Source organism: Myxocyprinus asiaticus, chromosome 14, assembly GCF_019703515.2.
Source record: "Myxocyprinus asiaticus isolate MX2 ecotype Aquarium Trade chromosome 14, UBuf_Myxa_2, whole genome shotgun sequence".
NCBI classification, from domain to species: Eukaryota; Metazoa; Chordata; class Actinopteri; order Cypriniformes; family Catostomidae; genus Myxocyprinus; species Myxocyprinus asiaticus.
Window position 1 is genome coordinate 34,597,796 of NC_059357.1, and position 18,035 is coordinate 34,615,830.

An 18,035-nucleotide genomic window follows, 5' to 3' on the forward strand; every position below is an offset into this window, starting at 1 on the left:
GAGAGTTCCCTGTTTACTGTGAAAAGCGCTTTAGGTGTAGTGTCAGAAAATTGCTATATAAATGTAACATTCATTCATTCATGTAAACACTTAAAGGCCTGTTACAACCAAGTACATTTTTTCAATGCAAATGTTTGTTTCAAACAAGCTTTTTGAACAATGGATTCCCATTTCACTATTCAAACTGGGTCCGACAAATTGTCCTCCTACAATCCGAAGGATTTTTTTTTTTACAGAGAGTGGTCAGATTTTTTTGTTTCAAGCTTGTAGTAAAATATCCCATAAAAAGATTGTTTGCATGCAGTATTTTACTTTAGACAACCGAATTGCAGAACCACACTTATATTTTTATTGCAAGGTTAATATAACAAAGTATTCCTAAAGTTATATTGCTCTTTTCAAACTATGCACAAGAAACCCTGAATTCAATACAAGTATGCAATAATTTAAATACAGAAAAGACCTTGAACCAGTGATTTCTTTTATGTTATTTTTAATGTTATGCATCATATTTTATATTATACCTGTTATTCTTAACGTTCATTATACCACATGTATTTATTTCACTGCACCTTGTGTTATTTAATCCAGGCATTAAAAAAAGAGAAGTTGGGTTTGGGAGTCCCATTGGAATATAACTGTAGCAAATTACATGTGAAATATAAATATGCTCATATTCATACTCATCTCACTCACATAAAAAAACACAGATTATACACTCCTCAAAATACATCAACACCATGGAAAGAAAATAATGAAACAGGTAGGCCAAATTAGGTAAATAAATGCTTTACCTGCATTCAATATATTCATCTCTTGCATTGACAGCTGAAGGGTCTGGGCAGGAAAGAAGTATAAATGTTTGTAGAATAGCAAAAGCACCGCCTACTGTACAGGGGTGAAGTAGTTTTTTGTTTCATTTTTTACGGATTCGGTGTGAATAGACCTTTTGTCGGAAGTTTGTTTTGCAAAATCGTCACGGATTTGGTGTGAACAGACCTTTAGTGTGCATCATACCAGTTCAAATTCTACAAAGTTGGACTAACAGACCTAGATAATGCAATGGTAGCTCAGCTTCGTCCAGCATGTGTACACGTTAATCGGACAACAATTGGACTCTACGTTCTGCTTAAGTTCCGAAAGACAGAGGTGATGCGCAACATGTATTCTGGCACTTCCTCAGCTAAAGTCCTTCCATCAAATATTCAATTACCATTGTGTCATGTGTACTTGGACAGATACAGTAGATTAAGACTGTAGCTGGACTATGCAAAAACCCTTTATAGCTTGATTATAACTATATATGTAAACATACTGACTGTTTAAAAATTATGCCTGGTGGTACCTGGTTTAGAGAATTCCAAAGTATTTGTTTAACCTCATTTGGTCACTACATAATTTCCATACTTATATTTGTGTTATTTCATGGTTTTGAAGACTTTGCTATTATTCTGAAATGTTGAAAATAATAATAATAAAGAATGAGTTGGTGTACAAACTTTCACATAGGTAAAGGCTGTTTGTGTGTGTGTGTGTGTTTGTGTGTGTGTTTGCATCAGACGGTGGTGATGTCAGAGCTGAAAGAGAGTGTGTTGGGTGGGGTGCTGAGAGTTCTTCTCCACAGTATGGCAGGAAACCAGAGTGCCCTCTTCCTGCAACACTGCTTCAGCACACAGAGAGCTCTGGTCTACAAGGTGCGTGTGTGTCTTTTAAAGTGTCATTTCTGTTGTTTTCTATGGAAAGCATCAATATTAAAGTTACTATTGCTCATGTTCTGGGTTCAGGATTTGTTAAGATCCCTGACCCTGAGTATTAAAGGGTGGCATAAAATTTGTTCTGCACCATTTGTTCTATAGACATGAATGATACATCAAATTAAAATGTGGATACATTTTTTTTTAGATCAGAGCATGACGACTTATCGGTTCTTCAGTAAAAGAAGCTCATTGGTCACTTGATGAGAACACAAGAATCCGCCTGGGCGATCGAAAAAAAAAATGTCTAACAAGATTGATCTACTTTCTCACCTCTCACAAATTATTAGAAAGAAGAGTTGAAGCTCTGCTTGTGTGTGTTTATGTAGTTCCCAGAGATGTTATTTGAGGAGGACACAGAGTTGTGTGCCGATCTGTGTTTGCGGTTACTGCGTCATTGCAGCAGCAGCGTGAGTTCTGTACGCAGCCACGCCAGCGCCTCCCTCTACCTGCTCATGAGACAGAACTTTGAGATCGGCAATGTAAGGCACATTAAACTCCCATGTTTGTTTCCAGTGCTTTCATACCTCTAGAAAGTTGTAGACTTAGAGATCAAGTGTTGATATTGTTTGGTAATCTGTAAAGTCTGTTGTGCCTTTTATCCACATTCTGTAGAATTTTGCCCGTGTGAAGATGCAGGTGACCATGTCTCTGTCGTCACTCGTGGGAACCTCCCAGACCTTCAATGAAGAACATTTGCGTCGCTCATTAAAGACCATCCTCACATATGCCGAGGATGACCTGGAGCTCAGAGATTCCCCCTTTCCTGAGCAGGTACATTTTAACATTTGGAGTCACTTGTTGTGGATAAAGATCCTGGATAGGAACCAAAAGTTTGTTGGTTTGAATCCCACATGGCATGACAACCCTTGAGTCACCTCTATTGTACCCTGGAGTAAGGATAAAAGCGTCTGCTAAATGACTTGCTTAGATATCTCATGTAGCCATTAGGGGTGTAACGATCCATCAATCTGGATCGATGCATCGATCCAATAACCAATGATCCAATGTTATCTATATAATGCGTAAATATCGATATAGACATTTTTTAAGTTGCACTTTTATTTAAATACTCTCATGTCAGCCACATCCGTACGCATTTCCATCAGGTGATGAAGCAACCTTATTACATTCATTTCACTTTATGAGAGCTAAATACGCTTTTCTTGTGGGACGGATGTGCGCGGGGTCTTTGAAGCCAATTTGCACTGTGCTATCCGTGTGAACGCGTCAACCAGGCTTCCCGCAAAACGCGAGCTCCAGACCAGTGACAGGATCGGTGCGAGCATGTCAACCAGGCTCTCCTTAAAATGTGAGCTCTTGTGACAAACGCAGAGCGGCTCACATGTGCGATTAATTCGGGCTTCCATCAACATCGGTTGTGCATGCGACTGATTTGAATTTTACATGAGAATTTGCCATTTTAATGTACCATGGAGAAGTTCAACCATGTGAAACATCTTGACAACGCCGACATTCTGAACAGCACTAACGAGGGAAATAGAAACACCTGCTCAGCTCCAGCATCAGTTATAAGACTTTACACATCTACACATCTGCACCCTTACTTACATTTATCCCAGTTAATTGTAACAGAATTTTTCATTACAACTGTGGAAGTTGTAGCCAAGAAAACCATGGATAGCACGGATAATTGGAAACAAATCATGGATAAGTAAGTATTTTGAATTGGACTAAACTGAAAAATTAGCTGTCATCAAACGAGTGATGATCACTTGTGTGCGACTTTATTTTTATATTATTTATCTGTATAATTGTTTTCAACATCTGAAGTAACTTATTTTGTTGTGGATGTCCCAATGTGTATACAGAGAGCTGAATAAAATTATATTTTGGTTGCATTTGAGGGCAAACATTTTTTAATTGATTGTGTAAATTAGGCACATAATATCGGAATATCGATTGCAGGCCCCTGCATCGAATCGTATAGCGGCAGACATTGAAGTATCGCCAAATATCGTATCACAGGCCAAGAGAATCGATATAAGATCATATCATGATGAAACGTCCGATGTACACCCCTAGTAGCCATACTTCTCTGACTGCTTAAAATCTGGTTCACTTTGCAGATTATTTTGGTCAAAAACCACCCACTCAGACAGGAACTGTCTGATTGACATGTAAAGTGACCAACCATAGTATTTGTTTTTTATATGCCATTCAGGCATGGTTCAATTTACGGGGGGTCTCAGAATGTAACAGGAGACCCCCTAATTTCATTTCAAGCTAATTTCATTTAAAATCATGTGAGTAGTTAAATACAACATTTAAGGGGATAGTTAACCAAAAATTATAATTCTCTCATCATTTACTCACCCTCATGCCATCCCAGAAGTGTATGACTTTCTTCTGCTGAACACAAATGAAGATTTTTAGAAGAATATTTCAGCTCTCTAGGTCCATACAATGCAAGTGAATGGTGACCAAAAGCTCCAAAAAGCATATAAAGGCAGCATAAAAGTAATCCATAAGACTCCAGTGGTTTAATCCATGTCTTCTGAAGTGAGACCAGATCAGTTTTGTGTGAGAACAGATCAAAATATAACGAAATTTTCACTATAAATTTTGACATCAGCGGTCACCTTGGCAATCATGATTTTTAAGCTCGATTCTACTTCCTAGTGCCATCTTGCGCTCTGCGCATGCATCAGTGTTTGAGAGAATTTTCAATTTTGGGTGAACTATCCCTTTAACTCAGTTATTTTTTAAACACTGTATTATTGCATTTATTCAATTTGACATTAAAATGTTTATTTCTGTTCTGTATGATCTGAATCGGAGCTAGAGTCTCTCTGGCTCGCTCGCTTGCTCAGTAACTCACGCATGTGCACAGGACGAGACGTTTAACATGTCATTTGCACTCTTTGTATGGTGGAATTTAATAATCATCAAAGCTCAACAAGAGAAATATCACCCACGTGTGTTACAACAAATTTTTTTGACCTGAAAATGATAGAAATTCTGTTTTTTTTGGGGGGGGGTTGTTTTGTTTTCAAAATGTATTGAATGTAAATGTGAATATTGTGTGAAAGATTGCGAAGTGTACAAAGGTGTAAGTGCAAAACAGTAAAAGAAACAAGTAGTTGTAATGTTATCGTAAAGGGGGAGAACAAGATGACGGGACTTTTTATTTTTTGTTCCAAAATGGCATAAAATGTTCTTCTGCATAATTTTACAATTTCCCCTGGAATCGTTTTTCCGTCATTCACAAGTTGTGCCTGAAAAAATATATGTAGGCCTTTTTATAAACATATATTTTGTTGCCTGCGTTTCTAAAATCAGTTACTTGAGGTGGGTGTCCCTACTTCACCCCACCCTCCTCAATTCCCCCATTTTTATGACCTTTTTTTGCCACTTTCTCTTGTGCAGGTACAGGATCTGGTCTTCAACCTCCACATGATTCTGACGGATACTGTGAAGATGAAGGAGCACCAGCAAGACCCAGAGATGCTTTTAGACCTCATGTACAGGTAAATACTCTCCCTTCATAAAAACTCTGAGACATTTAATGTTGCTCCTTTGCTATATGTACACATCCCTCTTCTTTTTGTGTAGGATTGCTAAGGGTTATCAGAACTCTCCCGATCTGAGACTCACCTGGCTGCAGAACATGGCAGGGAAGCATTCAGAGAGGGGGAACCACGCTGAAGCAGCTCACTGCCTGGTGCATAGCGCCGCCCTGGTGGCTGAGTATCTCAACATGCTCGAAGATTGCCGCTACCTCCCCATCGGCTGTGTGTCCTTCCAGGTAATTTGTGTATGTAGGGGGAATACAGGTAAAGTGGGACGCTTTCTTATAATGTGTCATTGAAGTTGTTTTTAAAATATAATCCAAATGGCTACATGCATGGCATCCCATACTATTTAAGGACTAACTTGATGCTGGTTTTAGTATTGGAAGAATATACACATAATGATAAACGATTAAGCTTAAGTGTCCCACTTAACCAGTTGTCTCAGTTTTCAAGTATTCAGCCTGTGTATTAAGCTTGTTAAAATGCATCTTATCAATATGTATTGGTTGGCGCATAGTGAACTGAATGCTACATGCCTTCTTTTTTACACAATTTCATCTCACCTACTTTTTTGTATGACCGGTATAGTTCCTGCATTGTACTGTTAAAAAAAAAAAAAAAATACCATTTAAAGGAAACAAAATAAAATAACAAAATAATAAAATGTTTACTTTTTAATAAAAAAAAATCCTTTTATAAAAAATTATAATTAATTATATAGTAATGTATAGTATATAATCATAATACTAATATATAACAATATCAGAATATAGTAGTTTTATATTAATAGTTCTCTAATAATTTAGAAAAATGTTTATTTAAAATATAACATTTATTTTTAGAATGTCAAATATTTTATGTATTGAAAGAAATGCATTGAAAATGGAAATATAATTGAAAAAATTGTTTTCTGCATCAAAAATACATTGACCTTATCAAACCGAATCGAACAATGAATTTTGTGAATTGTTAAACGGGGAAATTACACCCTATTTGCCAACTTTAACACTTAGGTTACATTTTCACAGAGTATCTCATCGAATGTGCTGGAAGAGTCGGCAGTGTCGGATGATATCCTGTCCCCAGAGGAGGAGGGCATCTGTTCGGGGAAGTATTTTAGTGAGTCAGGACTCGTGGGGCTTTTGGAGCAAGCAGCTGCCTCTTTCAGCATGGTGAGAGCTTCACTACTCTGGCTGCATTGGTATCCAAGGGAGTCAAAGGGATTTAGACTTGTATCCAAGTCAGCGCCACAGATTTTTATGCTATTAACTATTAGCTCCGTAATGGCTGACCACAGTTTCTGTCTTTCTTCTAGGCTGCCATGTATGAGGCCATAAACGAGGTCTATAAGATCCTCTGTCCTATTCACGAGGCCAACAGGGACTTTAAGAAGCTTGCATCTGTCCACGGCAAACTCCAGGACGCCTTCAACAAAGTATACAATCAGGTTTGTTGAAACAGGACAAAGACCCTATGTAATCGAAATTGGAGTTGTGTAGCTTTTAGTCCATGTCTTTAAGCTTTGAGGCCATCCATATGCTAGTGTACACCTAAAAGTTGAAAAAATTAACCTTCAGCAGGTATATTTTCCTGAGACCCGAGGATGACTGCTGTGTGCATTTTCCATTTCCCTTTTTGATTTGTAACTAGTAGCACCTAATTAACAAGCAAAAAAATAATAAAAGAATATTTCTAGAGCAAACAGTTTTCCTAAAAATGTATGGCAACATATGTGGACAGCAGGACTAAGTAGTGAAAGTTTACCAAACTATAGAAAGTCAGATTTTTTAATTAAATTGTTTATTATGTCTCCAGGAGTGTCGGTTATTCATGTTTTTGAGACGTTACAGATATTACATCGGAAATTTGCATAATTAATTCTGATTCAAAGTAATGGCCAGCATCATCCAGTCACTTTATAATACACTGTAAAGTCTGAATCTATGTACTGATTACCATTGTCCCATGTCTGTCAAAAATGTTGAGTGCTACATACATCATCTGCAGCCTGAAACTGAAGTTTGGATTGAATGCACTTAACTGCATAGAGAGTTATAGGATGCTCCCTTGCTCTCTATTCAGTAAATTACTTAACCTCCAGTGTGCTGGCTGTCTGCACTGGTCTCAGAATAGTTCGAAATGTAGTAACTCCATATAAAGCCTCTGAAAGCAACACTCAAAACAGGTTTCAATGTTAAAATTTAAGTTTCTTACCAGATGTACTTTTGTTGCCGTTTATCCCAAAGACAAACTCCGCTGTGATCGGCGCCATGTTGTTTTGTCACACGACTCCATCCTTCGGAAGTTTTACTCTTTACTGACAGCACAGAGTCTCCTGAACTGAGATCAGTCGGTTGAAATGAATTTAAATTATGCTTTGCGTATTCTCCGTATGCACCAGAGAAACTAGCGCGCAGCCATTTTGAAAATGTTGTCTTTGAACTACTTTATAGAAATCTATGATGTTGATATCAAAATGTACTTAGCTAGCGAAGTGGCTTTATAGGTTGTAGAGTTGTCAAAAGTAATGATGAGTATTTTAAAGTGTCCAGGGGATGTCACAACAACAGGAAGCAGAGCAGGGAGATTTTAAAACAAGAGTACTTCATTCATAAATCCATAAGTATTTGTTTTTATATAACAATAAATCCTTAATACTGTGGACGTACCGATTTGCCTCTGTGCTCATGAAACTCCAAGAGACAACACAAAGTCATTAAAAATATCTCTGCACGATATTTCTGGCCATCTTCTCATATCATTCACCCATCACATTATAGTTAAAGGTGCTATATGCAAGATTGACAACAAGTGTTTGAAATGGGTACTGCAGTCCAAATTCAAAATATTGGAGAGTTGTCTGCCCCACCCCAGACTCGAAGCTCAAGTGGGTTGCCTGAATGTTTACACGCGAATTAGCCAACTTAGCATCCGTTTTAAAGGATTTCTGGGCTTTAAGCTGTCTCCATCTTCTAAAGGCATCTCCAGTATTTATCCTTGTTTTACTACGCCTCTGGCCATGGTGGTTTTTAGATGGATGGCGAAGCTTTTTAGGTCAGGTGGAATCTGTTATCTCTGATCCAGTTCGTTTGCTGGCTTCCATGGCTGCAGCACGCAGTGTTGTTTGCCTGCAAACTTGTTCAAAACTGGCAAATACTATTGGTAAGTGGGCCAAAACATAAACAGAAATTCCGGGCCGGAATGGAAACTTCAAAGTAGAATATGCTGGCTGTAGCATTGTTATCAGAGAAGCCAGTATTTCAACTGTTTCCTAATTCTCTAATGACACATTATGGTCATTTTATGATTTAGTACAGTAAAAATATTACATATAGCACCTTTAAGGTGAGCAGATTTTTTGTTAAACTGGGACGGGGGAGGGGTGCCACTATATACATACACATAAACATGTGAAAGTGTGTGTTTTATTTTAAATTCTGTTTACAGCATTTTAATCACATTTAAGCCTTTTAAAAATGTGGGATGACAAATTAATTAAAAAAAAGTACAAATGTATCTTATTTTAATGTTATAAACTTGCATGTGTAATAATACGAGCTGTCACAGTTTGTAATGTCATGTCAACTACACATTTTTACACACAAGTTGAAACATTTAAAGTGACAGGAAAACACCTCACTAGCATTTCATTTAGTAAAGGGGTGGTGTAGACTCACAATATCAACTCTTGGTGAAAAATACTTTCTGTGCTCTCACACGTAATCCATTTCGATTGACTCTTCTCAGTAGCTCCAATGCAAACAGGAGGTTAAGAGACAAAGCACACAGCGGGGCTGAATAAGGTGAATAGCGAAGACAAAAGACAATGTCCACGCATGTGTACGCAAGGTCGCACGAGGATACACTTTTCAAATGTACAGTCTTTCTTTTCTGGGAAAACATAAACAAATTTTGTCCCATCAAAAGCTCTGTAGAATGAGAATGTCCCCTCCCCCTTACCTGTTTGCTTCTGACAAGCAATAGCAAGTAGAAAATCATGGTTCATGGCTGATGCAAAGTAAAGGCCATTGCTGTTTAACAAAGGAGACAAACTTTGTCTCAACCAAATGTCTTGTTTGAATGAAAACTGTGCACATCCATGTGGTCTTTAAAGGTCTAAACATGTCTACAGACATATTGAGCTCTGTGCTCCTCCAGCGTATGTGGTTTGCTAAGATAAAATATTTAATTGGTGTCCATTCTTTGTTTTGTCGGTGATGACATGTCCCCTGCTGTGTCCACGCACAGAGTTCTGGATGGGAGGTAAGGCTGATTGATCTCACTGTGCTCCTGTATTTATCAGTTCCAGATGTTGCACAGTCTGTTTTACCCGATTATGTTTTTCTTCCACAAAATCTAACTGTCTCTGGTCTTTATCTCTTTTTATTTCTCTGCTCTGTGTGGCCCGGCCTGTGTCTGCCTGAATGTTTTCCTGGTGAGTGCATGGACATGAACTTTGATTGCCCGACATAAAATGAATGCTGTTTCATCCCACACTGAAATTCACTCTCTCTGACACACTTATGTAAGGCCATTTCACAAGAATGGCAGAAGTCAGTGTGCTCCGAGGGCACAGTACACACATTGACTTGAAACCTATTCCTTCATGCCAACAGTAGTGTGCCCTTAGGCATGATGTGTCTGAAACAGAGTAAAGTGATGTTACTCAGGTTTTTATGTGACACTCATGCTCATTTTCTTTGTCTTCTCTCTCCTGTACTCAATGCTCAGGCCATAGAGGATGTTTGGCACCTACTTCCGTGTGGGATTCTATGGATGCCGCTTTGGAGATCTGGATGAGCAGGAGTTTGTTTATAAAGAGCCTTCCATCACCAAGCTGGCTGAGATCTCACACAGACTCGAGGTACGTTTCTGAACTAGAGTGATGATAAGGATGACAAATTTAAGGAATATTATTTGTTCCTGTAGGGAACACACAAACTGATAAAATGTATACCTTGTATGCACTGTAAGTCTGCCAAACGCATAAATGTAATGTAAAATGTGGATTTATCGGTAGACGCTAATGACCCAGGTCAGAGGTCACCAATTAGCAGATTGTGGTCCAGATTTAGGTACAAGATTTGCTATTCGATTCACATAATATAATTATAAACATAGGGTTTTTAATTAATGACAAATGATTCATAATCCATGGGGGAACTCATTTTAGAATGGGATCTGGACCGTGGTCCGCTTATTGGTGACCTTTGACCCTAGTGCTTCTGACAACCTCCTGAGACCCGAGCGTGACTGTTGTGTGCATTTTCCATTTCCCTTTTTGATTTGTAATTAGTAGCACCTTATAAACATGCAAAAAAAAAAAAAAAAAAGTTTTTTAGTTTTCCTAAAAATGGACAGTGAGACTAAGTTGTGAAATTTTAACTAATACCAAGCTATAGAAAGTCAGATTTTTTTTATTCTGTATCCAGGAGTGTTGGTTATTCATGTTTTTGAGACATTACAGACATTACATCAGAAATTAGCATAATTAATTCTGATTGAATGTAATGGCCAGCGTCATCCAAATCATCAAACATCATCTGCAGCCTGAAACTGAACTTTTGGTCGGATTTTAGGAGTGAATCCACTTAGCTGCATAGAGAGCTATAGGATGATCTCTTACTTCCTTTTTAGTGAATGACTTGACCTCCGTTGTGCTGTCTGTCTGCACTGGTCTTAGAAAGTTCGAAATGCACCTTATTTTCATCCTAACTCCATATAAAGCCTCTGAAAGCAATGTGAAAATGCACAGTAAATAAAGGATTTCTATGAAAAACAATGCTAAAGTACACATTAGTGGACATTGTGTTTAGCAGCATGGCATTTCGTAATAAATCGCTCAAATTTAAAACATGACATATTAGAGGAAGCTAGAAACTCTAATCATTCGACTCAAACAGGTTTCAATGTAAAAAAAAAAAACATTTATTAGGTTTCTAACCAGATGTAGTTTTGTTGCTGTTTCTCCCAGAGACAAACTTTGCTGTGATAGGTGCCATGTGGTTTTGTCATATGACTCCGTCCTTCTAAATGTTAACCCTTTACTGACAGCCCAGAGTCTCCTGTACTGAGATCAGTCGGTTTAAATGAATTTAATTTATGCGTTGTGTATAGCCAAGCTAAAATACAGTGTCTGCACATGTGTACGCGGGGTCACACGAGGTTAAATTATATTTATGCTTGGGGGTTGTAAATTGAGAGCCTAAAAATAGTCAAAAATGGTTAATGGAATCATAAGGGAACCAGAATCATTAAGTGGAACCAGAATCGTTAAATTCCTTAAGATTCTCATTCCTATTTATTCTTGTTTCTTTTGAAGGAATTTTACTCCGAACGATTTGGTGACGACGTGGTGGCGATCATCAAGGACTCCAACCCTGTTGACAAGAACAAGCTGGACCCCAATAAGGTCAGATTAGAATACTTGTGACATGGGATCTTTTTATTAAACAAGGGTACACATTTATATTTAAATTATTCAGTTCTCAATTTCAATAGTTGTTAAGCCACAGTTTTTTTTTACAAATAGTCACCATATTGACCAGTGTTTTGTATGTTTATTTTACCCAGGCATACCTTCAGATCACATACGTCGAGCCCTTCTTCGACACATATGAGCTGAAGGAGCGCATCACATACTTTGACAAGAACTATAACCTGCGCACATTCATGTACTGTACCCCCTTCACCCTGGACGGTCGGGCCCACGGCGACCTGCACGAGCAGTACAAACGCAAAACCATCCTGACCACTTCTCATGCCTTCCCCTACATCAAGACCCGCATCAATGTCATCCACAAAGAGGAGGTGTGGGATGCTTTTGTTTTAGGGATTCGAAAATTGATAGTACGTAAATACATAATTTCTAACTACGTTTCCACTGTTCTGCAGATCATTCTGATGCCGATGGAGGTTGCGATCGAGGATATGCAGAAGAAAACACAGGAACTGGCTTTTGCTACCCATCAGGACCCTGCTGATGCAAAGATGCTCCAGATGGTGCTTCAAGGTTGTGTGGGCACCACTGTTAATCAGGTAAAGATTAACACAAGATTACACTAAAGAAAACTTCAGTGTAAAACAGTTTTATTTCCATTCATGTTGGCTAGTTTTGTGGATGTGAATCTGTTCATCATTGTTTTCATTTAGGGTCCGCTGGAGGTGGCTCAGGTCTTCCTGTCTGAAATTCCTGAGGACCCCAAGCTCTTCCGCCATCACAATAAATTGCGCCTCTGCTTTAAGGATTTAACTAAAAGGTGGAGTGGATTTGTTATACACACTTTGTTGCATGTTATCAGATTTGGAGACCAGACTTCTCAAGACCAAAACACATAAACATGGTCGTGGTCTGCATCTGGGTCTTGGCTAATGTGTCAGTTTCAACCACAAATCAGTAGCTTGATGCATTCATGTGATCCATTCAACCCAAAACAATCAAGATGGCGGCCCATGTTGTAGCGTCGTTGTTGTGCCTGATATTCACTTTGATAGCATTGTTAAAGATAAATGTTACTTTGTACAAGCTTTACATTGCATTTCTTTAAAGGCGACAGGAAGTTTACTCTGATTTGCTGTCTAGCAATGGAACACGTGGACAATTGCTTTTCAGACATGGAGCACATGGAACGGCGATTATTTGCATGCGCTGTAAGGGGATTTAGGAGTTTTCATATGTTATAGTGTGGACGAGAAACTTTTTGGAAAACATTTGATAACGACAGTGTGGATGGAGAGCATTTCGAAAACGAAAACGGCATTTTCAGATGTATCCAGATTAATGAATAATGGACGTAACTTTGGAGGGTCTAGCCTTGACTCCAACTATGCTTGTTATATAAAGTGCTTGTGCATTTAACCAACTATCTGCAATGTTCTTTACTCAGGTGTGAAGATGCTCTTAGGAAGAACAAGTCTCTGATTGGACCAGATCAGAAGGAATACCATCGAGAGCTGGAGCGGAACTACACTAAACTGAGAGAAGCTCTTTACCCCCTTATTAACCGCAAGATCCCTCAACTCTATAGAACGCTTCCTCTGCCAACCACACCAACACAGAGGTATCACCCCACACGCATTGCTTTACACTAGTATATACTAGTCTCATGGAGACAGACTGTTGTTTATCGACTTAGTCTGGTCCACTTTCCAGCTTATTCAGGCCAAGAACCGCCCACTCTACCTTAAATGTAAAATCACCAACCAAACTACCATTTTTGTGTGATGTTTAGGGACAAGTTCTGTAGCTGCCACCCAATGAGATTGGAGCTTGGGATTTTTTCAAAGCTCTTACCATTTTTGTGTGTGCAATATGCTTCAGACTGTCCGTGGGCTTGATATTTGAGACAAAATAATAACATACAGTTGTAGTAAATAAAATAAATAATACATATAAAACAATATATTTAAGGATAATAATCAAATACAATAAAGTATTTTATTTTAATATTAAAGGAATAGTACACTCAAAAATGAAAATTCTATCATTATTCACTTACCATGATGCCATCCCAGATGTGTATGAATGTCTTTCTTCAGCAGAACACAAATGAAGATTTTAGAAGATAGAGCTCTGTCAGGTCCTTATTATGTAAGTACATGGGTTCCAGCACTTTGACGGTCCAAAATTCATATTTAGGCAGCATAAAAGTAATCCACAGGACTCAAGTCGATCAATTAATGTCTTCTGAAGCGAATCGATAGGTTTATGTAAGAAACAAGTCGATAATTAAAACGTTTTTAATAGAGCCTGACCGATATGGGATTTTGTAGACTGATTTTAGAGAGGGAAAATTCACCGATTACCGATATGGTGGCCGATATATTTAATTTTTGAGCTGGTGCAAAGGTCCTCAGAAGGCTGCTTTCTTAAACAAATATTTTTATCAAAAAATATTTGACATTATTGACTCCATTGTCAATAAATTCTAGAAATGAACACTGAGAAAATAAAGAATAAATAAAAATACAATAAATAGCTGAATAAACATTAGTACTGTTTAGTATCAGTCAAATGCTGACCATTAAAATAAAGAATAAATACAAATAAAATAAATAGTTAAATAAACATCAGTACTGTATGTTTAGTATCAGTCAAATGCTGACCATTTAAATAAAGAAAAAATAAAACAAATAGCTAAATAAACATCAGTACTGTTTGTTTAGTATCAGTCAAATGCTGACCATTAAAATAAAGAATAAATAAAAATAAAATAAATAGCTAAATAAACATCAGTATTGTTTAGTATCAGTCAAATGCTGACCATTAAAATAAAGAATAAATAAAAATAAAATAAATAGCTAAATAAACATCAGTACTGTATGTTTAGTATCAGTCAAATGCTGACCATTTAAATAAAGAATAAATAAAAATAAAATAAATAGCTAAATAAACATCAGTACTGTTTGTTTAGTATCAGTCAAATGCTGACCATTTAAATAAAGAATAAATAAAAATAAAATAAATAGCTAAATAAACATCAGTACTGTTTGTTTAGTATCAGTCAAATGCTGACCATTAAAATAAAGAATAAATAAAAATAAAATAAATAGCTAAATAAACATCAGTATTGTTTAGTATCAGTCAAATGCTGACCATTAAAATAAAGAATAAATAAAAATAAAATAAATAGCTAAATAAACATCAGTACTGTATGTTTAGTATCAGTCAAATGCTGACCATTTAAATAAAGAATAAATAAAAATAAAATAAATAGCTAAATAAACATCAGTACTGTTTGTTTAGTATCAGTCAAATGCTGACCATTTAAATAAAGAATAAATAAAAATAAAATAAATAGCTAAATAAACATCAGTACTGTTTAGGATCAGTCAAATGCTGACCATTAAAATAAAGAAAAAATAAAAATAAAATAAATAGCTAAATAAACATCAGTACTGTTTAGTATGTCAAATGCTGACCATTAAAATAAAGAATAAATAAAAATAAAATAAATAGCTAAATAAACATCAGTATTGTTTAGTATCAGTCAAATGCTGACCATTAAAATAAAGAATAAATAAAAATAAAATAGCTAAATAAACATCAGTACTGTGTATGTTTGGTAACAGTCAAATGCTGACTATATTAATACTGCCGAGTCAAGATAAACAGATAAGCAGCGGTGTTACACCGAATTCTGCTATACAAGTTCAGAGAAACTTTCAATGGTGGAAAACCAGACTTTTAAATATTACATTTTGTAAATGCAATGACTGGAATTTTTCAGTTGAAGGGGGTACCAAACTGTGAATCCTGAACAAAACAGTTTGGTGAATACATGTTTACTCATTAGCTTCCACTCAGCTGATAACAATGAAAGTAGCAACGTAGTTAGCTAGTTAGCTATAAGCTCGTTGTCACGGAGAGTAAAAGATGGACTTTATTTACTTTTTAGCATTGCGTCTCACCAACTAGGTAACAGCAAAGCGTGAAATCAACACTCAACAGACACAATCCACAACCGCACTGTTGTCTGCTGAGCTGCAAAAAGATGCTCTGATGTTTACATTTCAATCTGCTACATTACTGACTGCACTGACAAACTATAGCTGGCTAACAGCAAACAGACATGAGTGACATGGTTGTCAGGGACAAGGTTAATATTATATTAGTTACATTGAAAAGGGAAAATGATGGGGTCATTGTTTATTAAGTTTCCAGTATCTATTTCACAAACTAGTTAACTTACCGAGACACCGCTCAACTCCGCCCTGTCTGCAGAGCCACCGTCAGTTCAGAGTCAGCTCTGTAAACAATTGAGTCAGAGCGCGCTCTGCTGGACAAACTACCCTATGACACCAATTCTAAAGCATTGTTTTCTGCATTATATTTTCTGAAAAAAAGTTTTCATTTCAGCGCATATCTGTAAAATATATGCCGATACCGATATATCGGTGAAAGGCTAATATCGGCCGATATATCGGTCGGGCACTAGTTTTTAACTTTAAATCTGCGCTTCCATGCAGGGCTCTGATGCTGTTTGAAATGACTGAACTCTCGCGTGACATTCGTTATTCTGTTGTAAATAAGCGCTGCTTCCGAATTCTCGCGTGAAATCGCCGACACGCTTACGTCACACTTCGCGTCAGCTGCTGGCAGGAAGTGCTTTTTAAAAGTTAATAACGTTTTAATTATCAATTTATTTTTTTACCCAAACATATTTATTTGCTTCAGAAGACATTAATTGATCGACTTGAGTCATGTGGATTACTTTTATGCTGCCTAAATATGACTTTTGGACCGTAAAAGTGCTAGCACCTGTGTACTTGCATTTATAAGGACCTGACAGAGCTCTATCTTCTAAAATCTTAATTTGTGTTCTGCTGAAAAAGACAGTCATACACATCTGGGATGGCATCAGGGTAAGTGAATAATGATAGAATTTTCATTTTTGGGTGAACTATATCTTGCTCTTCTTTACAGAAATTCTCTTAGTCGATCCAGTTTTCGGCGGTTGGAGAGCTGAGGTGTGGCGGAGCTGAACGCGGGTGGATGTAAAGCCAGACATGATCTCTCACTCCAACATTTCACCTCCCACCCACATACTAAAACACTGCACATTCCTCTCTCATGCATCAAGCCCTTCTCTCTCTCTCTCTTTCTCTCTCTCTCTCTCTGTCTCTCCGCCTGGGCAATTGAAGGGGCTTGAGCCTGTTTACTCTGAGAGGTTATCTGCTGTAAACTGTCATTATGATATTCGTGGGCATTGCAGCATAGCTGGTCAGAGTAGTCATAAGAATAGAAAAAAAAGAGGCTCCTTACTTAACATTGGAGGTAATTTTAAGTAATTCCAGCCAGCACATGAGTATCCACTTCCTCCTTGTTTGTTTGTGCTGTCTTTCTCTGTCTCGTGTGAGTGTTAGAGAGAGGCAAATAGTAAGAGCCACAGCCCTTACAGGCATTTGTGTGTGTGAATTTGTTGCCACATAAATCCTTGTAGTGCTGTTTGATTTATCTGCTTGCACTCAGTGGATTAAATCATTTGTGTCTTTTTCAAGACAAACCACTGACAGACGGAGACACTAGCTCTCTCTTAGAAGACTCACTTAATCCACCAATTTATCACAAAGTAGAATTCATAAACTGTTTTTAAAACTTATTCTGCTGTTAGCTGATAAGCAGAGAAATGCTGGATTTGTTTCAAGACTATAAAATGTATAGTGGAAATCTCTGCACCATTATTTGGATTTGTGGACCTTTAGGAACAGAGGAAGAAGAGGAAAGCATAAAGCATTAATATAGTCATTATCTGTGGAAAGTTCTTCACTGCACTAATAAAAGAGCACACTAACATTCTGCACTGAATTTTTACAGCCACTGCTGCACCGAATCGAACTCTGACACAATTGTTTTAATGTTGTGTTAAATGCACAGAATGTAATGTATACTATCCACGTAATGTACAAGTATGTAAACTGGACAAAAGAGAATGATTTTAATGTGACCATTTGGTAAAGATAGAGGATTAAATGTTTTCTTGAATGTAGACACTGCCCTGAACTAGCAATACTTATATTCACCTACCTAATATAGTTGAACTGCTGTAATATCTGTCTTGCACTATTTTAATGTTCGTGTGACCTCTACTGCCTGTCTCGACACTATACTGTGCGAGTTGTTGGTTTACTGTATTTTTAATAACCAAAGTGTTTTTTTATTTATATATGTATGTTTGTGTTCTTCTTTTCTAATTTTACTTTTTGTATTAAAAGACATTTCTCTTAAAGTAATGTTTTGTAGTAG

General features: G+C 37.2%; 1 protein-coding gene across 3 annotated transcripts in view; it reads left to right on the forward strand.

The window, feature by feature from the left end:
- The window catches only part of LOC127452086 (dedicator of cytokinesis protein 6-like), a 90,726-nt gene extending 72,691 nt beyond the window's left edge, over positions 1-18,035 (forward strand). The window contains exons 36-50 of one of the 3 annotated variants that reach the window (XM_051717261.1): positions 1,560-1,694; positions 2,084-2,236; positions 2,370-2,528; positions 5,145-5,245; positions 5,331-5,523; positions 6,319-6,462; positions 6,606-6,737; positions 9,539-9,553; positions 10,029-10,154; positions 11,613-11,702; positions 11,864-12,100; positions 12,185-12,328; positions 12,443-12,549; positions 13,177-13,350; positions 16,716-18,035. In XM_051717261.1, the coding sequence (XP_051573221.1) occupies positions 1,560-1,694; positions 2,084-2,236; positions 2,370-2,528; positions 5,145-5,245; positions 5,331-5,523; positions 6,319-6,462; positions 6,606-6,737; positions 9,539-9,553; positions 10,029-10,154; positions 11,613-11,702; positions 11,864-12,100; positions 12,185-12,328; positions 12,443-12,549; positions 13,177-13,350; positions 16,716-16,758 (1,953 nt within the window). In that variant the 3' untranslated portion in view covers positions 16,759-18,035. The other 2 variants (XM_051717262.1, XM_051717263.1) reach the window with 2 other exon arrangements.